Raw genomic sequence first — 22,961 nt, forward strand, 5'->3', positions numbered from 1 at the left:
TACCGCTACTATATAGCAGGAACTGCGGCCTCCATGGACACCGATACGACAGCCGTGATGTGTGGACGATGAGCTAACATGGCAGTAGAGTGTGTTACCGCATATCGGGCGTACCAATACGTAGCAGAGTGACGCAGCGCTGGTGGTGACACCTTTTGAAGCTTATTTTGATCACAGTGCATCAGGAACATTTATCTGTTTTGTAAAACACTAAGGTAGTGTTTCAGTTTGTTAGTGTTAGTAACTTTTGTTCCCTGCAGGCTGAAACACGAACATGGATGGACATAGTTCCGTCTCCTGGTGTCTAATGTGTGACACCGAAGTAAACAAAAAAGTAAATTTGAGTAAATTTTCTTTGAGAAGCCGTGGGAATTAAAAGTCATTCGGTTCTTTCACATTGCGTTTCAGAATATGGCGCCGCTTAACATGTGTCACAATTGACGACTGCGTTAAAGGCTTCAGCGGCTTGGCGACTCGCACATATCGCTTTCAGAAACCCGATTTTTCCTTGTCTAGAGCGCCTTTAGCCCAAATAGCGCTCATGCCTGAAATTTCACAAAGTAACCACGTAAACGGGTATTGAACACGGTCATCAGTGTGAGTAGCAGTGTTCGATTGCCTCCACTACATTCCGTACTTCAATATCTGCTCGCTAGGAAGGAAGCTGGCGTGCGTCGCTGAATACTTCCATGCGTTATACTCACAGGTATTTCCTTCGCCGTCTACTTCACGGATAAAATTAGAAATGAAGATGGCAGCTGTCCGGCGAGTAGCTCCGTACGTTGACATTTCGAGTACCCCATTATTAAAAAAAAGACGCGAGAACACATTAACTTTTGATGTATTTTTTAAGCCAGCTAATGAGCATGTCGTGTACGTTTTGTAGCTCCTGTGAGACACGAACATCTAGTTTTAGAGTGTCCCGCATTCGTTGCGCAGTGCGCATTACTAATTAAGGAGTATAGACTTATGGGGCTGCAATGTGCGACCCTTGATGATTGCCTTTTTCCAAGGGGGAGCGCTGCAAGACGTGACCAGGCCCATCGAGCCCTGCTAAGTTTTCTGAAGGACACTGACTTGGCCTCCCGTTTATAGACGTTATTTCTATTTTTGTTTTGTTTTTGTTTTGTTCTGTCCGTGTCTCCATCATTTCTTGATTTCCTCTTTTCTTTTCTCATATTTTCATTTCCTCTATTCCCTCCTCCTATTGGAGTAGGCAGGCGTTGTGCCCCTCTCGGTGGCCGTTGTCAGCTTGCTCCCTCCTTAATCCCTTTGTGTCCTTGTGTGTATATGTGTACAAATCAAATAATAATAATAATAATAATGAGCATACTTATTTCAAATTTCAGTGAATATTTTGTGCGCCTTTTTTTTAGGAAACAGCTTCAGGAGATACTAATCTTGCTACTGCTCCTTTCCGTGCGAGATGTGACGATAATGCACTAAAGAAGAGATGTACATCGTCAAAGCGAAATACGATTTTCTACAGCGTCTCTAATACTGTCTTGTCCCGCACAGGAGCATGCGCCGAAGACAATCACGGCCGTCGACTTCATGGGCACCGCAGGCTTTGTGACCGGCGACGACGCGGGCTACATCACCGTGTGGTCGGCTTCTAAAGAAGGGAGCTACTTCTTCATCAGCAAGGAATTCAGGGCGCACGAGGTGAGACCATAGTCACTTTCCCTGTGCTCTTGCAGTTTCACTGGTAGCTGTGGTACCCTTTTGTAGCTGTAAGCCAATTAAGAAATTCTTGTTGGCGAAGGTTCGAATGTGGCAGTGTTGGTGTCATTCCAAGGTAATTGCCATGCTACTTCAGGGTGCAGTGCGCATCACTGCAGTCTACTGCTTATAATACAACTGGTTGAGCAGAAGAGTGCCACTGTTTATAATCGCGCTTGATGATCCAAGAAATAAGAACACATGTTAGGCCCCTATTCAGTCACAGGCACTCGAAAAAAGCAGATTTGTGCGACATTCCACATGCGCAACCCTATTATAAGCGAGGAGCTTTCCTTAAAGATTTAAAGGAGTTGTATTAGATGAGTCATACCACTATTTAATTTTTACATTTCAATATTTTTGATGGCATGACCCATAACGTGCCTCTCCCCATTCCTTGGCAACTTAAGTTTGGTGCCACATTCGATTGTCGCAGGACACAGAAAAAACGTGCTTGTAACAATTGCATAACGCTTTTGAGTGCTGCAATAGATCATTTACTGCAAAGGCTGCAATTAAGCCGCAAATTGTAATATTTGCGCACACATCAGCCATAATGTGAAATTGGTGCTACACTCCAGCTCTCCCTGAAGTGTTTAACAATCTTCACTTATCCCTTAATTAGCTTACCCACGCAACCTATGTCCGCGCACCACCCCTAACCTTTTCCACTTTCCCTCAAAATTTAAACTCGGTGCGTCATTTTGTTCACCCACAACACATGTAAAACATACGTATAACGTTTTTGAGCCTTTCTAGTAGCACTAACAGTTTTGCCCTAAACGTCTTACACTAGAATTTCACCTTAAAACACATCAAACGCTGGCCTCGGCGGCCTCATTTCGATAAGGGCGAAATGCAAAAAAAAAAAGAAAGAAAGAAAGAAAGAAACGAAAAAAAGAAACGCCCGGGTGCACGTTAAAGAAGCCCGGGTGGTCAAAATTATTCCGGATTCGTCATCTACAGCGTGCCTCGTAATCACGTCGTGATTTTGGCACCGTAATAGCCCAGAACTTAATAATCCTTGAAGAAGATTTCAGCCAATCATGAGATTGGATGCACGTCATTAGCAACCACGGCCTACCGACGGCAAATTGCACTCTCGAACGAAATGCTTTGTGAATTCCGCAACAACTCGTTTCCGCTGTGGTTTCATTTCCTTTATGCTCTCAGAACGACGTGAATGTCCTGCTGTTTCTGCCGCACAATCTGCTAATATCGGCGTCGGCTGTCGACAGAGAAGATCAGATCAAGGCGTGGGATGCCGACAAGAAATTCCAGAAACTTGGCGTCACATCGGCAAGTATATCACTATATATATGCCTTCTATAATGCTACGACTTTCTCCTGTTCGTGCCGCTCCGTTCGAAAGCAAATCAAGCACGCTGCATCATCATAGTTACACTCTGACGCGCAAGAGCGGGAAAATCTGGCTTATTCGTGTGTGACGATCAGTTCATATTTGTACTCTGTGTGGGATCTTGACTACCCCTAATGTTTTGTAGGCAATAAGCCTGACATCCCGCTTTTCATGTGTCAGTTTTATTTCTATAAGGAACCACAATTTTTGATGAGCAGTCTTGCATACTTTATCCATGCGATCATTCCAGGTTAAGTTGTGTCTGACAAAATTCAAGCAGCAGGAATTACTGAAATTGTCCCAGAGTCACGTTGCTATCGCAGGCTTGCTATCGCTGTGATGGTCGGTAATGAGACCAGTTATTTGCGACAGCGACATTTCTTTAGAACGAACGCGAGAAGAGAACTGCGGAGTGCTCGATTTTTTGCACCATTACACATTTGTTGTAACATCTGCCATCATCAAAGTGCAGTAGCGCCGCTGGATCATCGGATAAATGCGTTTTATCATGGCTAATAGCGCGTAATTTCTTTTGTATAGAAAGAGACATGCGGCGCCAACCAGCACCTCTTACTTGTACCTAACTGTGCCAACAGCGGTGGTATAGTATTCTCTTGCGAAGACCCAGGCACCTATTATTCACAAGTGTGCAAGTCTATCTTCATCCACCCCAACGGAATGCAGGGAGGCTTATGCTTCCCTTAGAGTTCAAAATAAATTTTGTGACGGAAACAGGCAAAAGGGTTCCAAAAGGCCATGTTGGTACTAGTGCGCTCGCGCTCCTGTATACGTGTGTTGCATATGTGTGTGCGTACGTGATTGCGTGCGTGTGCGGGCGTGTTCGTGTGGTTTAAGCCTGCGTTCGACCTCCCCATTCGTGTGTTCCACAGCTGCCGAAGGGAACGGGCGGCGTACACGCCATGTGTCAACACTTGCCCAACGCTGCCGACGAGAACGTGTTTGTGGGCACAACGCACAACCTAATCATGGAGGGCTCCTTCAAGAGAAAGTTCCGACCAGTCATACAGGTGGGTGCGGCGACATCATCAAGTAGTTTACCGTGCCGTATACTGGGACCACACGACAACGACAAGATCTACGTCCGTGCAACATTAAGTGATGACAGCGCTTTTAGACTAGGGTCTGTCATGTCCCTACCTCCGTAAAACATTTAATTACAAAATCAAAGTAATGATGAGCATACCCAATGGAGCAATCACTGCAGCGACCCGTCCTAAAGTAGATGAGACAAAAAAAAAAAAAAAACCTGTACACCAATTCAGTCTGTGAGTCTAGTACTTCTTTTGTGTGTAAGTATGTGCAATAACAGTATATATAGGATAATACTCGTATGTTTAATTCTGATTCTCAAACTCGAAAACGGAAGTGTGTTGCTCAAACTTCTTCAACCAATGAATATATAACACTGTAATCTCAGCCCCTACGCAGACAGCAAAATCAACTGGTTTATAGATTAACACGTCATGGAGCGGCCGTGAAAGCTGTCGGGCGAGCAGTTAGTGTAAACACTGGCAACCCACGCCTTATGAACGTTCCGGTTCAAGATGCCGTCCGCAGTAAATAAAGTGACGCGATTTTTGCATTATTGACTGTGTAAAGCGGAACATTTTTATTTTTTCATTTTTTCCTCTGTCATGCAAGTGCTGTACCACGAAAATTACGAGAGGGCTGTTAGTCGCAGGCGTACTTAGCTGGAAATTGCTCTTTTTGATGCTAAGGTGGCGCAATGACAGAAGTGGCAAAAGTTGAATACTTATCGTTGAACATTGAATGTTCAGGGAAGAACGTAGCAGGGACAATAATTTAGTGGCGTCTTATCAAATCGGCCATAAAGGTAGCTTACCCTACCTTATATTTATGGAAACACCCTGCGTATAAGTCTAACAGTGCATAGTGAGAGCGTACGTATAATCCTCGCATAAATAATCTGAATATTTGTTGAGCTACAATAGACTTGTCTTGATAACTTTTCATATTGTAATATAGATAGATAGATAGATAGATAGATAGATAGATAGATAGATAGATAGATAGATAGATAGATAGATAGATAGATAGATAGATAAACTTTAATCCAAAGATAGTTTTGTCTTGCCCCAATGGGGCATCGCTAATGGTCGGGGCCCCTAGTCCAGGGCTCCGCTGGCTCTTGCCATCTTCTCTGGTCTATCAGCTTGAGCTGGTCGTCGAGGGCCGAGCTGGACAGCAGTGCCTCCCATTGCTCCCTCGTGGTGTTCGTGTCATGGTGTTCTATGTTGTGTAGCGTGCACTCCCACGTAATGTGGTATAGGGTTGGTGTGGCCCCTCACCACGGGCATTCGTCCCTGCAGGCTGTGGGGTGCATGCGATGTAATATGTGTAGGTTCGTGTAAGTGCCTGTCTGGAGCCTACGCCAGGCAGCGGCATCCTCCGTCTTTAGTATTCGATGGGGTGGGGGATATCGCAAGCGACTCCCTCTGTAGTAGTTCAGGATTGCTGAATACTCGGGGTCAACTGGGTCAGGGTCATCTGCAGTCGGCGTGATGAGTGCTCGGTTATGTGCAAATTCTCGAGCTGCTCTTTCGGCATACAGGTTACCCGTGATGGCAGCGTGACCCGGTATCCAAATGATGGTTATGATGGTGTTGTCGTCAGTGTCCTCCTTGGGTATTTGGGCTAGGACTTCTGCCGCAGGTCTTGCGATTCTTCCCTGTAGGAAGTTGCGGCAGGCCTGCTGGGAGTACGTGAGGATCGTCAGTGATTTGCTTGCGTGTTGGCCTTCGCGGATGGCTAACGCGATGGCCAGCTCTTCCGCTTCCGTGATCGTGCAGGGGCGGGTCGATGCACTGGAGGTGACGTGTCCTCGGCGGTCGCAGACCACTGCCACTGCGCCCTTTTTCTTCGTTCCGTACATAGCGGCGGTACATTATAATGTGTACAGTACATTATAATGAGTGCGTTGGAGCTATTGAATTATTTGCGGCAACAATTATCACATATGTTTCGAGTTGAACACGTTCATTCAATCGCCAGGTTCTTGTCCTCTGGTTAATGCTGTGGTTTTAGCATTGATGTCAGCACATTTTTCACCATATTGTAATATAGATAGGCCAGCTAGAGCTTCGAAAGACGATTTCCTATGTGTTGACGCATTTCACACAGATACTGTCCTCGTAGACGGTCACTGGCAAAATGGTTCAGATGCTGCTTGGTTGCTCTTGTCCTGGACTTACGTGCGAGCGGGGGGAGGCAGCGCTGGCAAACTCGTTTACTTTTGTTTTAATGCGAAGGTTTCCGTGCCCGTAGCCCACTACGTTTTCGCGTCCGTGGGACGGTCATTGTCTGGCAGGACATATTTATGGATATATACATATTAGAGCCGGTTTTTATTATATTAAGCGTACCTATTTTCAGCGTAGTAAAGCAACATTGCAAGACATAAATGCACATTAGACCCTATTGTGAGAAAGCGCATGGCAGTGCACGGCTTACCTGATTCTCCTAATTTGGGCTACCCCATTATTACGAGCTGTGCATGTGTCATCATCGGACGCCTTATACAACAGGAATTTCGAGCAACGGAGTATAGTGCCGTAGAGTGCTTGCGCCTGTGGACTGCATTATCAATCAGTGAACTACTACATAAAAGGTGCAGCTATAACGTCGGCTCATGGGTGTCGCTTAATGTAACAGAGTATAGAGTATCACTGAGTCGACGTCCCACAGTGTGCATCCGCCTTAGCTGCTGTTTGCGTTGTGACGTAGCCTGTGAACGGCGTTTACTGCATAAACATAAACATTGCATGACGTTAAAGATATCACTTGTGCGGTGCACAAACATAAACCATTCATGAGATTATATATTCCATCGAATTACACTAAATACAATTGTACGCATCGCATTTAGTTTTATAGCATTTATTTACACACTTCACGAAGGTATCACTTTTCATGCATTATAATGTATGCGCTCGAGCTATTGAATTATTTGCGGCAACAATTATCCCTTATGTTTCGAGTTGAACACGTTCATTCGATCGCCAGGTTCTTGTCCTCTGGTTAATGCTGTGGTTTTAGCATTGATGTCAGCACATTTATCACCAAGCATGACTGTGGGCAACGTTGATACCCACTTATCCATTGCTGTTCGGTCATGAAAACGGGGTACGCGCGAAATCGCACAGTTCCTAACCCAGAGGGTGACTTTAGAATGAAAAGTAAATCTTGGTCTATATTTAATTATGGTTGTTAATTTGTAAAACGAACTCCGTTTCTGCGGACGTGAAGCCAGCCACTATCGTTTTTGTGCATATATTTTATGCGAAGAGAAATATCTGGCACTACAGCTATACACAGGTGCCAATATTTTCTTAGCTCCCGTCAATAACAAATATTAATTTTTTAGAAATATTTTGCGTGCTAAAGACGGACCACTCGAATAGAAGTGGACTTTCTTTTGCAGAATATCGGTGATAAAGTTGATTGGCAGGCTTAAGTGGAGATGCTGTTCGAGAACTCTACAACTTGCAAGCATTGATATTGTATTTAATAATCCGTTCAAAGGTTGCTGCTGCGTCACTACAACCAAAACCTAACAAAGAATTGTGGACAGGCTAAACCTGACCATTACTGTAGCATGAACTGAGTTGTTTAACTATTGATAAGAACCTGGGAATCTAGGCCACCGACGGGCCGGCTGCGCCAACTGCGCATCGTTGAATTCAAATCTGAGGTTTTAGGTGCCAAAACGACAATATGTTCATGAGGCACGCTGTAGGGGGGCACTCCGGATTAATTTTGACCCCCAGGGGATCTTTAAGGTGCCCCCAATGCACGACCGTTTTTGCGTCTCGCCCCCATCGAAATGCGGCCGGGATTTGAACCGGCAACCTCGTGCTTAGCAGCGCAACACCAATGCCGCTAAGCCACCGCGGTGGGTTACTGCGCATCGTTATACATAGCTTGTGAACTGAGCAGTGGTTGCGTGCGAAAAACGTTCACGTTAAGCTAATCGCGCGGTCTTCTCGAAAACTTTGCATTTATATACATACATACATACATACATACATACATACATACATACATACATACACATATATATATATATATATATATATATATATATATATATATATATATATATATATATATAACCTGACCCCCTACATTACCAGTAGCACATCCTTAGCCCATTTTTCTAAACTAATCGAAAGCGATTTGCTAGCGTCACAATTTTAAAACAGTTTTATAGTTTTGCCTTTGTTCTCATAATTACCTCAAGTGCCAGTGTCTTTTTGTCATTTTGTCTGTACAATTTACCTTTGTAGAACTTGCGGTATAACTTGCACCTGTAGACTGGACGACGTCTAGTTGCACCATGTTTGCTTGTTTTTTTCTTTTGGTCTTGTACTAAATCCCTGTCTCCTTTTGCCCCCCTGTTATAATCCCTATTGGGATTGACAGTATATATATATATATATATATATATATATATATATATATATATATATATATATATATATATATAACATTAGTATGTTTAGCTCGGGACCGCGTATTGTGGGAGAAAAAAAAGTGACAAACAATCATGTGGTGTGGTTGTAGATGACGACGGCGAGTCAGCTTATGCCACAAGAGTGAGTTTTTGATATTTGTTTCCTACACCATTACCGAAAGCAGTAGGGACCAGTTTGCTATACTGCATTTTACCTTGTTATTATACCGGCCAGCTTACATTCTCGGACACCTTGTTCATAACCTTCCGGGTCAAAACTTTCCCCTTAAAAATGCATGTATATATCGGCTTAATTGGAGGCTAGCCTGTACTCATCTAAAACGGTATGTGCTTGGAACAAGCTATGAGCATAAACATTAGCAGATGCGAAATGTATATATTGCCAAAGGTAATTTAAGGGAACGTTTGTACGAGTAGAAAAATATACGTATTTTTTATATTTTCTGGTGCTTGGCACGCCACTTGGTGAAAGTCGTTTTGATGAACAATTCTGCCAAAGTGTCGTTCAAATGATCCAGCACTAAAGTTGAGCAGATACACTAACAACTATACTGTGATTTTTGCTCTACTACAAGTACCTAATTTGAAGATATCAAACTTTGTACTTAGAGTCGGGATACGTGCATTGTGTCATTATTATTCCCGAAGAAAAGCTCATTACCGTGCCAAGATGTATTGTATTTTAGTTAGCCGCCCTCTCGTGCATCCTGTTATATGATTGCACGTTACTCTCGTTCCGGGCAACCTATCCCTTTAATCGCATTGCATGTAGTCACAATTGATGTAATCTGCGTTAGCAGAATGTAAGCAAGCATTTGTCCGCGCTGAAAAGCTGAAGTGTGGCCCTTCTGTTTCGTGCTTTCAGAGCCACTGTCGTGAAACGGTGAGCGTTGTTGTATCGCCTACTGAAAACATCTTCTTCACCGTTGGCCGAGACAGGGCTGTCTGCCGTTGGAACGTCTCTAGCCTTGTCTGGATGACGCCGGTCGAGGTGCGTGCAACACTTCAACATGATATGTCGCATGGGTGCAGTTATTCTTTCGTTGTTTTCGACTGTTTACAATCACCTAGAAAGACACTTGGAGCTGGGATTCCATCAAAAATACGGAAGCTCTACAGGTCGGGTGACTAATGCTGTACGGAACAGGTAATTCGACAGTGAACTGCACCAAGTAAGCCGGACATAGAGAATATTGAACTATCGCCGTTGTGTTGAACATATTTTCAGAACAACCTAGCAGCACAGGAAGCAGGGACAATGCAGTGTCAACGGGAGGCATGTTGGCCCTATATTAGACAGTATTGGTCCTGATTCGAGTATATAGAACAAAAACAAAAAATTTTCGTGATATATCGAACGTACGATACCATCACCTTAGCGTTACCTGCCTTGGAAGCTTGCTTTCTCTAAAAAGGAAAGCCTACCCGCGACAGCAGACGAACGCGCCATTTCTTCTATAGCCATGGGAACAAACAGCATTCCCTCTAATTTTTTGTGTCTCTAGGTGACGAAAATAAATCTTTAATTTTTATTTTTGTCCCAAGTGCCGAACTGCGGATGAACATGCCGACTGAGTATTTTTCGCAGTTGTCCTTTGTGCATAAGAATCAGTTAGACGGCACTGAAGAATTACTGCAGGAACAGGGCTGACCTGCACAAAGTTGGTGTACGACTTTGCAGAGATACGATATCGTGATCTTGCGAACCAAAAGTAGAAATAACATCACCTATAATTTCATTCCCTGTAACAATTCAGACCCAGCTTGCTTTCATCCCGCAAAAGTACTGTACTTATATATCAAATTTTGAGATTTACGTATGAAACTTTCCCTCAATTTAATTTATTTCGCCTCATTTTTTGCTCCTACAGTTTTACTGACACAAGTTTAACACATCAGATTTCAAAATAAAATCAGTATGACTTAAAAAATCACAGTTTCGTCTGAAAGCGAAGCATTGATAGCGATAGCAATGTATTGGACAACTGCATGAAGTAAGGTTTGTCGGCCGTATGAATTGCAGTAAGCATTTGCAACAGGCTCGGTGTAACGAGGACACACGCAAACATGAACAGATCTCACCCGATGACCGCGAACACTCGCTGTCACAACGCTGGCGTAATGAAGAATGCTGGCCTCGGGGAGCGATCACTTCGGGCTGCCTCTCGCTTCAACGCGTGTCCTACACTTAAATTTCGCGACCTACAACTCTAGGCGAGCGGGAAGACAGGAAACTTTAAGTGACCAGCCATCTCGGCCGCCAAACATTGCACCCGCCGTAGATCGCCTCCAAGATATGGCGCGTGGCCCGCGTATGCGTCTTCTACTTTGTTATGACCAGACAGAACGACAGACAGACGGAAATGCACATTGGACAACAGACGACAGCGCTGTGTGTTGTCGATTTTACCTTTCTGTGTGTTCATCGTTCTACCTGCGCTACAACGAAGTGCAATATGCCATACAAACAAATCTATATAGCTACCCTCACCGCGTATGTGCTCAGCCACACGGACAGGCATGCGAGCCACGGCCCGGGTAGAGGATAAGACGCACCTCCCTCCTCTTAATCATCAGCGCGAGCTCACCTCCGCGTTTGATCACGTTTGCGTACGCGGGAGGACGGCGCGGATCAAGCCACCATCCTTCTCGGCTTACATTCGCACGCTCTTTCTCGCACCAACAAGAAACAGCGCGCGGAACGTATCGCACTTGGACTTTACACGGAATCTCACGTTAACACCGACGGCAAGAATTCGCCTGGAGTGTTCTAATATTTGCTATCGCAATAAAAGAAAAGTGGCTTGATGATAACTGAAATTTATAACAGGAAATTGGCCTCGGCAAGATAGGCAATGAGTATTAGAGAAAACTTATGGTTAATTAGAACGACTGGAAAAAAAATTAACGAAGACACATGAAAGCGGCGGCAGCAGGTCGGACGAAATTATGTTCTGGGGTCACACGTGCGAAACCCTCGATCTGATTATGAGTCACGCCATAGTGGGGGGACTCCGCATTAATTTTGAGCATCCGGGGCTTTTTTAAACCTGCACCTGCATCTAAGTACACGAGCATTTTCGCATTTCGTTCCCATCGAAATGCGGCCGCGGCGGCTGGCAATCGAACCCACGAGCTCACGCTTATCGGCACAACACCATAATTTACCAAGCCACCGCGGTAGAGCAGGAAGTCGATCGTACGGCCAGATCGTGCGGTGCAAGCGTTATATGAACACAAACACTCCAGCTGCACTTACATTGTGGTCCAGTGTAAGGCCGAACTGTTTTCACCGAAGAATCTGAAGCCAGTGCGTGTGTCATGCAGTCCGAGTGCCTGTCTGCCTCAATGCACCCCCGGGGTTCTACGCTGGCCGTGGGCTGCGCCAACGGGCGCGTGTCGGTGCTGGCCGCCGACACAGGGGCGGTGCTGACGTCGTTCAGTGTGACCAACAGCGCGCTCAACGCACTCGCCTACTCGCCCGGTGAGCTTCGTTTCTGTTCTGCTGTAAACTGTCTGCTTCGACGAAGTGGAGGTGTACCTTACTGTCGTTTATTTGCATCAAATAGTCAGATAGCAAGAAAAAGAAAAGAAACTATAGTCATCACGGTCGCATTGACATGTACCTCAAGAAAGTGCAGTATACAGTGCGCCCAGCTCGTGAAACAGCGCATCAATGAAAAAACAACGCAGTATATACGGTGGAGGTTTTGCTCATTGCCATCACTAGCTGCGACTTCCATTGTGCGGTTTCTCCTACAGATAATATCGCATAGTTAATTCCAAGACCTACTAGAATGTAGCTGGTACAGCGTACAAAAGGTTGAGAAAGAAATAGCTCTCCAGAAATTTAGAGGCCAGCTTAGGAGGCGACAAATACAATTCATTTTCTGTAACGTTTGGCGCACTAATTGTTTGATTTTCTTTTTTTCAGAATGTTACAAGCCCTGAATAGTATGCACAATAAAGTATTTGTATCTAGGTTTCTTCATTGTTGGTTTCTATTTTATTAAAATCCAGGCACAATTAGGCGTACTATTTTGTTTTTACTTCAATCATGAAATTCGAATTTTTGGGAGAATATTTTTTCAGTAGAACCTTCAGCTTCCTTTTTCGGTTTATAACATTTCGCGTAAAGCTTACCGTTTTTTTTAGGTGAATATCTAGTTTAATCATTGTGTTTAAGCCGGAACGTGCTAAATAACTGCAGATTGTGCTCTTCAATACTCATGCTGTTCTGTAGTTGAAGACGGAATAACAAAGTTTTCGAGCAGCAATTTAGCAAATGCACAAGGCCATACCGCCGGCGATGCGACTATTCAGGATTTAAGAAAGCGCATTTCGTATACAAGCACAAAGAGTATGAAGCATTATTCGTAATATCTCGCAGGTACAGTGATCTAATAAATATTACAGAAATAAAAGACCATAATACGACCGCGCATTACTTTCAGTGCGCTTGCTCAGCTCATGCGCCGCAGTGAATACAGCGCCAAGGCTTCAAGGACTGCCAGGCAAGGGCTTCCCCACAGTTCCATGTTTGTACATTACAACCCTTTATAGTTTTTGTCACACCGGCAGGCAAAGCGGATGAAAAGAAAAAAAAATATAAAGGCTGCTTGGGGGCAGGCTGACGTGGGACCTTTAAATGCCAGGCTTCCTGCATCGCAACGCATGAAAGCTCGCAGCTGCGCTCCCTCTTGCAGTCTTAGCTCTCTGCTAAATTTGCCTTCGCTGATTGTCTGCTGTTAATCCGACAAAAAATTGTGTACTTTTATTTTTCTTTAAACCGTGAACACCGGACCCTATATGTACATAACCGATCAAAAGATGAATACATATTAAGGTATACGGCCATCTTATTTTGTAAAGTGATGCTAGTAGGTGCCTTCTGAATGCTCTATTCTGATGCCACCTGGAAGACCTTGAAGCCACGAATATCCTGTAATACGTTGCATCTTTTTTTAACGTTCGTCGCATTACTCTTTCATTGTTATATATTCGCCCAGAGGGAAAATACGTAAAAGTACGGTACTTGGAAGAGAGATTATTCGTACAAGAAAGAAATATTACGACCAACACAGATAGTGCTCAGGGGACGACGATATCTCAGCACAGTAAAGATATTGAAGATAATGCTTCATCTTTAAAAAGATGCACCTCGAGCCGCACCTCCACCACCTGTGACGTAGCAGTTAGGCCGATAACTTATTGAGCCTGAAACACACGGCGAAGGTCCGAGGCACAGTCCACGCTGATGATACGCCGCCACAGGTGATGCTGAAGAAAGGAACGCTTGTGATTAGGATAATACACGGAATCGGAATAGGTGCATAATAAATGCACACACATTGCAAATACATCTGCGAGAAAATTGCCATTGCTTGTTGCACAATACATATTCTGAGTTCTTTTTGTTGTTGTTGATGTTGTTATTTGGGGGGCAAAGTGTCGAATATGCCAGGGAAGCATAGCAGGAGAGTGCCCCATCTTCCTTGACCTGGTTTGACTCTGTGATATGCTGATAAAGATGAGTACAACTGACTGTAATGATTATTGGCACCTTGCTGAGATTAGCTGCCAGACAATTTCAACCGTGAAACTGTCATCAGTGGCCCACGTAGGTCGCAGTAGCGCTTATTTTCGCTTACGTAAAGCTAAACCCTTTCTTTACTTTCACGCAAGAGTAATGCACCAGAGTAGGCACTTATGGTCTAATTAAATGTGTTAAACGACGTCAAGTGTCTGGAAGGACACGCGTTACTCTCCGACACAGTGCATTTCAACTGTCTTTTCTAGATGGCATGTCGATGGCAGTTGGGGCGAACGACGGCTTCATTCACATACTTTTGGTGCAAGACCAAGGACAGACGAATCAAAAAGGCGAAGTCATCAGGGTATGTAATTTCGTTTCCTATCTGCATATTTTTCTCTCGCTTAGCTTTAGCTATCGACTAAGCTTGATGAACATCAAAAAGGGAGGTACCAGCCAATACACAAGGAAAGGCGTTAGACACGGACGGACGCTGGACTTTATTGAAATTTACATTGCTACACAACACCTCCGAGGCATGCGCATCGTCACCTCCTTCCAAGACATGCGCATTGATGTCAGCTTAAAATAAACATTACCACACACAACATCCGACGCATGCGCATCTTCTGCTCCTCCCAAAACACGTGCATCAATGTCAGTTTTATGACATTTTACATAGGTGGCACGTTAGGTTACCGCTAGGTAGGCACGTTCCTTGTTTGTTAAACACAAGGATGTATCGCCGACACAATTCTGATTTTTTGATCTTTTTACGGCTTTCACCAGGGTACGCTGTAGATAGTGTAGCACAGGATATTTTATCTGTTTTTAAGCGCTGGTCTCGCGGTTTGCATTTCACCTGTACAAACTGCCGGATAACAAAGTCATTAGGTTCCTAGACTTACAACTAATCTTTTGCAGCAATGACCATGTCCGCTGCATGTTTTCACCCCGAAATACGAAATCACTAATGCCGTATGGATCTAATCAGTCTAAACTGGTCGACAGGGGTGTAGAAGTTGAACGCGTCCTGGAAGCAGTGCAGAAGAGCTGCTGCCACCGCATGGCGTGTAGCCTGAAACAGCAGGTTGAGAGATTGCTCGCAGCGGGTTTTCCTCTCTCAGTCATTAGGGCTGTTGCTGAAGCTGTATTGCGGAAGCCGCCGACATAAGCGCTAAGGAATAAACTAGAAGTAATGCCCTACTTTACATAAAATCTCCCACAACCTTAAGAAGGTGGCTGAAAGGCAAGGTGTAAGCGTTGTTTTTTCCGGACCTTGCAAACTGGCTAGCATGTGCGTGAGAATTGGAAACGAGGGGAGAACGAGAGGGGCTCGTAAAATTAACCACGTAAAACCCTTCATTGAGTGCGAGGCTGGTGTTGTTTACCGCATTCTGTTGGCATGTGGAAAAGTGTATATAGGCCAGACAGGTGTAAATAGGCGCGATTCCGAGGACATGACACATCCTTAAGCGGGGACCAGGGAAGCGATTTGGCAGTTTATCGCCGCACTTGCCAGAAGCGCAAAAAAAAAAAAAAAAGCTTTGCCAATGATCTTAGGGAGGGGAAAGACTAGATATGAGTGAGGAATTTTAGAAGCTTTTCACATTGGAAATCGGCAAGATAACTGCCTCAGCGATACATATTTGTGTTTAACTAACAAGGGACGTGACTAGCTAGCAGTTAGGTAAAAGGTGATCCAACTGACATTGATGCACGTGTCTTGGGCGAAGTAGAAGATGCGCACGCGTCGGATGTTGTATGCGGCAATGTTCATTGTATGCTGATATTAATGTACATGTCTTGAGAAGTGGTGACGATAGCACGCGTCGGAGGTGTTGTGCGGCAATGTAAATTTCAATGAAGCACAGTTGAAAGTCCAGCGTCCGTCCGTGTCTAACGCCTTTTCCTGGTGCCTCCCTTTTTCAAGTTGCACCGACTGGTCCAACAGCATGCGCTAATGCTAGTGAGCTTTTTAGGCAGAAACTTATGAAGTGCGGACACCGTCAAATTATTTAAAATTAGATATCCTGACTTGATGGATTATAGCCTCTAGTATCAGTATTTTTCTTACAGTTTGTTTTCTAACAACGCTTCTCCCGTGCTTGTATTCTGCTTTATCTTCTTGCTTGGCCTTTCCGGTGAAACTGCGACTGATTTAGTGAAGCATGCTTTCCAGAATGCTTTCCAGCACTTTTTTTCACGTTTAGTAGGCGGGTGATTATTTATTTATTTATTTATTTAGCCAAGGACGCGATGCGCAACGCCATGAAAAAGAGACACGGCGCAATAGTAACTGCACCTTGTGGCAACCGTTTCTGCTCATGGATTCCTTTTGGCAAGAATAACACATGAGATATAGAAGTGCTGCTTGCTGGGCCAGTTGGTTCATACTGTAACTTGGGAAAACCAGCGATAAAATAAGGAAAGAAGAGGCACCACCAGCGCGTATGTTACGATTAATACCGGTTCCATTAGTATTAGGTCCCGTTATACATTGTGAAAGAAGTTGGTGGGACATTCTGTCCTGGTATTTTACAAGTGTAGAACGACAGAGAAACAAGGCTGCACCAACTGCCTCCTTGTCTATATATCAGGTGTATATGTATTCGCTCGTTGAGAGTGACATGTATGTTGGGCGTCCTGTTTATGTGACTGTTTCACGAACGTCGGAAGTTCAGTGCGATATTTTAACAGCGAAGCTGTTTAAGCCAGCCGTAATTTGTGGTTCGTGGTTCGTATCAAGAAACTGCCGCGCCGTAGTCATGGCAACCAGGAGGAGGAATCCGCGTGCATGCACACGCGGTCTCCTACTCGCCAGCTCCCTCCCTTCCCGACCGCCGCCTCTCTTCTCTCCGCGGCGCCCTGAGCCAGGAGAAAAAAAAAAAAAAAAAAAAAAGCTGGCCGATTGATATCGAGTGACTAGCCTCCAACACGTTTGGCGTCGGCAAGCAGCAGCGTTCTTGGCACTGTGCCAACCTTGGTTAGCCTGCCTGTGTTTGTGGCATGCCAGGAACGCTGTCGCTTGTAGGCGCCGACGCGTCCAGCCCTAGTCACGCGAAATGTTGCGAAAGGGAAGGTACCTCCGAAAATGATTGCTCGAGAATACCTTCCTACATGCGTAGTTAAGTTAAACCAAGTTAAGACCTAGCAGAACCAAGTTAATACCGAGCAGTAGCAGCCAGTAAGACTTGAGGATCGAGTTTAGCTGTGCCTCAGCTTTGCACGACCGAGTGTAAACTTGCCCGTTTTTTTGCTCTATGTGATATGTTTTAATTCCTTAGTTTCGTAGACACGCGGGTAGGCTTTGTGATGACTACAACTTTGTGATGCTCTTTAAACGCAGGGCCGAGACTCAATCGTGAACATTGACTGGTCAGCGGATAGTCGCTTGTTGCAAGTCATCACTACTGATGGCCAGTATCAAGAACTTCTTTGCTGTAAGCACGTTAACCAAATTGCTCATAGGTGTTGATAGTGTTTGTTGTACGTTTTCTGATCACACGCGAAATTAATCCAATGAGCTACTCCGCACAAAATAATCGCCGCTACTGTGCACTTCAAACCCGCCGTGGTTGCTAAGTGGCTATGGTGTTGGGCTGCTAAGCGCGAGGTCGCGGGATCAAATTACGGTCACGGCGGCCGCATTTCGATGGGAGAGAAATGCGAAAACACCCGTGTACAGTGCCGTCCACTGCTGTGTAGAGCACGCGAACGGCCGGCTTTGCTCTGCGGGACGACACCTAGCGGCGGTTGCTTTGTCCGAGATAGCGTGCCCAGGAGCATGCGCGGCCTAATAAACATGCAAACTTGCGCGTGTTGCCTTTAGCCAGAGGCGATGTTCGTAAGCGCCTTTGTTATCTCGAAGAGTGCGTCAGTTAACACAAAGAATGATCTTGCAGCCAGGTAACTTGCAATCCACAAAAAGACTCGACCACCTAGGCCAACCTTCGCAAGAGCATCGAGAATGGCCTCATGTAATACGTTATCGTATGCGCCTTTCACATCTAAGAATAAAGCTGCAGATAAACTCTTACGGGACCTTTCGTGCTGAACATACGAAACGAGATCAACTACATTGTCGATGGAAGACCGGTCACGTCGGAAACCAGCCATGGAATTCGGATAAATCTTGTAGTGTTCAAGGTACCATTCCAGGCGGCCAAGGCTCATCCGTTCCATTATCTTTCCTACACAGCTGGCCCAACTACGCGACGCTATACCAGCAGGGGCGTTCCTCAAGGCGGTGCTCTCAGCCCGACGCTATTCAACCTCGCTCTTGTTGGACTTGCTGAATACTTGCCAACTACCATCAAGCTTTCAATATACGCAGACGACACCTGTGTCTGGACTTCGCCAGTCACACATCTTCAGATACGTTCGCGGCTTCAAAGAGCAGCAACTTTGACAGCGAGCTACTCCAGTGTTCGTCCGGTGCTGTGGTTGTCCCAGCAAGAGCTATTACCATCAGCTTTAGGACTGACTACCCAACGACATCGACAACTGCGGAACTAGCTGCTCTGCGCGCTGCACTTTGTTTAGTCAATCGGAAACCACCTCGACAATGGTCAATCTTCAGTGACTTAAAGGCAGCCCTACAGTCTGTGTTATCAGCTCTACTTCGTGGGCCATAGGAACAGACAAGGGACACCACGTGACGTTTCAGTGGCTGCCAAGTCACTGCGGCGTCACACGGAACGAAGACGCCGATAATGCCGCTCGGGCAGCTCTTGAAGAGACACAGGAAGAGGCCATTCCACTTTCACGGTCCGACGCAGCAAGCAGACTTCGAGTACAGCTCCAAGTCGGGCTAGTTGGTTGACATGCATGCTCTGACAAGGACGAGGCAGACAAGACTGCGCACATCTTGTCTGCCTCGTCCTTGTCCGTGTGGGTTAGCGCAGTTAAAATATACCAGACTTCGAGTGCTTGCACAGGAGATCACGCTTTCTTTATGGTGCACACCAAGCAGCCAGATCAACCAAAGCAATCGTCAATTCCACCTGCCCTCTTTGATGCATCTCTGTATGCCAACTGGACTCCGCCGAATAGAGGCCACTCTGCTTTATCGCTTATGGCTAGGGGTGGCATTCACGAAATCTTATTCTTTTCTTATTTGGAATGGCCGACAACGCACTTTACAATACCTGGCTTTGCGAGGAAACGCTAGAACACATTTTATGCGACTGTCTTGAATATAACGTACAGAGCCAGTCCCTGGCGTCCGTTTTAGCACACTTTGACAAGAGATCAATGTCAGTTGAAACGATTTTCACATGTCGTCGACAGAAGACATTGCAGCTGAAGGCAACGAAAGGACTGCTTAGATTTTTGAAAGAAACGGGCTTGGACAAGCGGCTGTGACAGTGATGTCACGTACCACTCAAGAATGACGAACTGTAACTGACGATGTGTGTGCTGTGCTATGTGCTCTCCCTCTTTCATTCTCCCCCATCCCACTCCCAAGTGTAGGGTAGAAAATCGGTTGTGCTAAACTGGTTAACCTCCCTGCCTTTCCTTCTCTACTCTTTCTTTCCTTCCTTTCCATCGAACAACGCGTGAGCGCGCTTCATTTGTTGCGAAAGGACCAGCGCGCGTTATCAGCCAGCATAGCATTTGCTATGCTGCAAGTGCCCTCAGACTGAGTGCAGATTAGGGTAAACCACGGTGTAAGATATATACTCTTTAGGTGAGGACACTCGCCAGACTCGATCGACAAGATAAAGTAGCAAAGGCGCGCGCCGATCGGCCCGGTTACGGAAGCGGAGACCTATCGGCAGTACGGCGCAACTTCAACACAGAAAGCTTTTTATTGGTTTAATCTGCCGTTCTTATAGCAACCGGCGGTTCGCGGGAAATCAGAAATGATTGAGTGACGCACGAAAGTAGGTCACCGGGGAGAGGGCATGCGCGCGTTCCTTGTCGGCGAACGCTCTAAAAAATTATAGGGCTTTACGTGCCAAAACCAGTTCTGATTATGAGGCACGCCGTAGTGGGGGACTCCGGAAATTTGGACCACCTGGGGTTCTTTAACGTGCACCTAAATCTAAGTACACGGGTGTTTTCGCATTTCGCCCCCATCGAAATGCGGCCGCCGTGGCCGGGATTCGATCCCGCGACCTCGTGCTCAGCAGCCCAACACCATAGCCACTGAGCAACCACGGCGGGTCGTCGGCGAACGCTCTCGCCTGCGTTATAACTGAAGTTGCGTCGTTCCGCCGATAGGTATCCGCTGCCGTCACCGCCCCGATAGACGCGCGCCCTTGCTACTTTATCTGGTCGATCGCGTCTAGCAAGCAAGCCGAGAAGTGTCCCCACCTAAAGAGTAGATATCTTACACCGTGGGGTAAACCAAGGCGCTTTTCTTCTGTTTTTTCTGGGGTATTACGTGTCAAAACCAGTTCTGATTATGAGGAACGCTGTAGTGGAGGGCTCCGGATTAATTTTGACAACCTGGGGTTCTTTAACGTGCACAACAACGCACGCACACGGGCGTACAAAAGCGCTTTTAAACGTCGCCACTCGTCAAAAGCAGTTCTGCATATATATTAGGCCGCGCATGCTCCTGGGTACGCTATCTCGGACCCAGCAACTGCCGCCAGGTGTCACCGTGCAGAGCAAGCCGGCCGAATTACTCAGGCAACCACCAAGATAATCTGAAAATAAAGGGAAAGCGGAATGCAGCAATAATGAAACACAGAGCACTTTGGAACCACAGTAAGTATGAGGTGGTGCGTGGAATCTGGAAAGGAGTAATGGTGCCAGCGCTAACATTCGCAAATGCCATTCTATGCTTAAAATCGGATATTTTGTCGGGTTTGGAAGTTAACCAAAGATCAGTAGGCCGGTTGGCTTTGGGAGCCCTCGGTAATACCACAAATGAGGCAGTGCAGGGTGACATGGGTTGGGCCTCTTTTGAAGTCAGAGAAGCACAGAGCAAAATTAGTTTTGAAGAAAGGCTCAGGAACATGGATGAAAATAAATGGGTGGCTAAAGTGCACAGGTATCTCTACATGAAAAGCGTGGACACAGAATGGAGGAAGAGGTCAAGTAAGTTGGCAACCAAGTACAGGATAATCGAAACTGTAAATAGACAACCAGGAGTCATCAGAAAGAAAGTGAGAGAAATAGAGACCGTGAATTGGATGCAAAGAATGGAAACAAAAAGGACAATGGAGATTTACAAGAATGAGAAGAAAGAAATTAGAAGGGAAAATCTGTACGATAACACAAAGGGCAGTGCCTTGCTATTTGAGGCTCGAGCCGGTTGACTAAGGACCAAAACATACCGGGACAAATATTCGGAACTAGATGAGGCATGTGTATGCTGCAGTGAATATCCAGAGACCACTCAGAACATCCTAATGAAATGCGACGGGATCCACCCAGCGAGAACCGTAGGTAACGTGAAACTGCCAGAAGCGCTTGGGTTTAAAGTGGAAGGAAACATCAACAGATCAGCCGTAGAGATAAGCAAGAGACGATTAGAGTACTGGTGAAAAAAAGCAGGGAAAAGATGGATACGACCTGATCTCTTAAAATCATAGGCAGCGGTACAAGCTAAATTTTTGAAAAAGAAAGATAATGAGAGGTATACAAAAATGCTAGATAAAGAACATGCATAGTATACGTGATTAAATCAAGCAGGCTGGGTGACTATTTGTCGCCGCCCCGTTTCAAAGGGGATTTCAATAAATCATCATCATCGGCCACTCGTGCACTCTGCACAGCAGTGGATGGCACTGTGCTTAGATTTAGGTGCACGTTAAAGAACCCCAGGTGGTCGAAATTTCCCGGAGTCCCCCACAACGGCGTGCTTCATAATCAGATCGTGGTTTTGGCACGTAAAACCACATAATTTTTTGTGCACTTGAACATCTAACAGTCATTTTGCAGGGGACAGAAAGGCGTGGTGACATTACGCTTGCATTCGTGTCTTGTTACGCTTCGGTGCGCGAGGACCGATATTGTTTGTGTCAAGCGAGATGCCTGAAGAAGCTGATTTGGCGAATATTGAATTTCGTATGTCTATTCAGAGTACTTTTAGCTGCGCTTTAGCGTGTCACCCATCGCGACTTGTCAAAGTGCTTCCCACACCATTACCACATGCGTTAGTTCTGGTATTTAGGTTACATAGGTTCTGTCATGTACGTAGATTATGTCCTGAATTGTGAAAACCGAAAGTAAACTTCAAACTCACAGTATCTACATAAGCAGACAGAATATTCTAAATAATTGTTAATACAGCTTCGGTTCATTCAGGATAATCAGTGGTGTACAATCATAATGTAATATGCAGAGAGAGGTTCCAGAGCGTAAAACTGTATGAAGGCGTCCTGTTCGTAAAAGAAAGGTGTAGTACATGTAAAAAAGCAGCAAAGAAATACAAACTTAGAGTAGACACTAAGATTGGAATTGTGTAGTTGAATAAAAATACTAACAGGAAACTGCAAACTAGATACGAAATATGTCATTGATTAAGCCACTCGTAAAAATACATAACGTAAAGGCTACACTAATAAAAATGAATAGGGCAAAAACAAGTAAAATATAATGCACCTTATATGACAAGTTAGCTATCTAACAGAAAATAAGATGATACTTGCTTAAAAGCACGTAACGATGGAGACGACTTAATACATAACGGAACGTTATTCCAAAATGTTAATGATGAAAAGTAAGCAGTTGTTTTCCATGATTAATTCGTATCGTCGGTAACACGAAATTGTTATGAACAGTGAATCTAGTTTGATTTGTGTTAACAAGAGGGGTACTTGCAGAAAATGTTTACAGGAACGTGTTCGTTAAGTACCTTGAACAAGGTGATC

The 22,961-nt window shown here is 45.2% G+C and overlaps 2 protein-coding genes across 2 annotated transcripts in view; both read left to right on the forward strand.

Moving 5' to 3' along the window:
* LOC119445246 (echinoderm microtubule-associated protein-like CG42247) overlaps positions 1 to 3,337 on the forward strand; it is a 74,720-nt gene extending 71,383 nt beyond the window's left edge. Inside the window, exons 10-12 of the mRNA XM_049664942.1 lie at positions 1,519 to 1,665; positions 2,896 to 3,025; positions 3,333 to 3,337. Of these exons, the coding sequence (XP_049520899.1) occupies positions 1,519 to 1,665; positions 2,896 to 3,025; positions 3,333 to 3,337 (282 nt within the window). The remainder of the gene's footprint in view (positions 1 to 1,518; positions 1,666 to 2,895; positions 3,026 to 3,332) is intronic.
* A 640-nt stretch (positions 3,338 to 3,977) lies between these two features.
* Positions 3,978 to 22,961, forward strand: part of LOC125944168 (echinoderm microtubule-associated protein-like CG42247) — a 28,018-nt gene continuing 9,034 nt past the window's right edge. Inside the window, exons 1-5 of the mRNA XM_049664451.1 lie at positions 3,978 to 4,110; positions 9,463 to 9,588; positions 11,925 to 12,081; positions 14,397 to 14,494; positions 17,480 to 17,573. Coding sequence (XP_049520408.1) covers positions 4,003 to 4,110; positions 9,463 to 9,588; positions 11,925 to 12,081; positions 14,397 to 14,494; positions 17,480 to 17,573 — 583 coding nt within the window. The 5' untranslated portion in view covers positions 3,978 to 4,002. The remainder of the gene's footprint in view (positions 4,111 to 9,462; positions 9,589 to 11,924; positions 12,082 to 14,396; positions 14,495 to 17,479; positions 17,574 to 22,961) is intronic.

This window comes from Dermacentor silvarum, chromosome 3 (assembly GCF_013339745.2).
Source record: "Dermacentor silvarum isolate Dsil-2018 chromosome 3, BIME_Dsil_1.4, whole genome shotgun sequence".
NCBI classification, from domain to species: Eukaryota; Metazoa; Arthropoda; class Arachnida; order Ixodida; family Ixodidae; genus Dermacentor; species Dermacentor silvarum.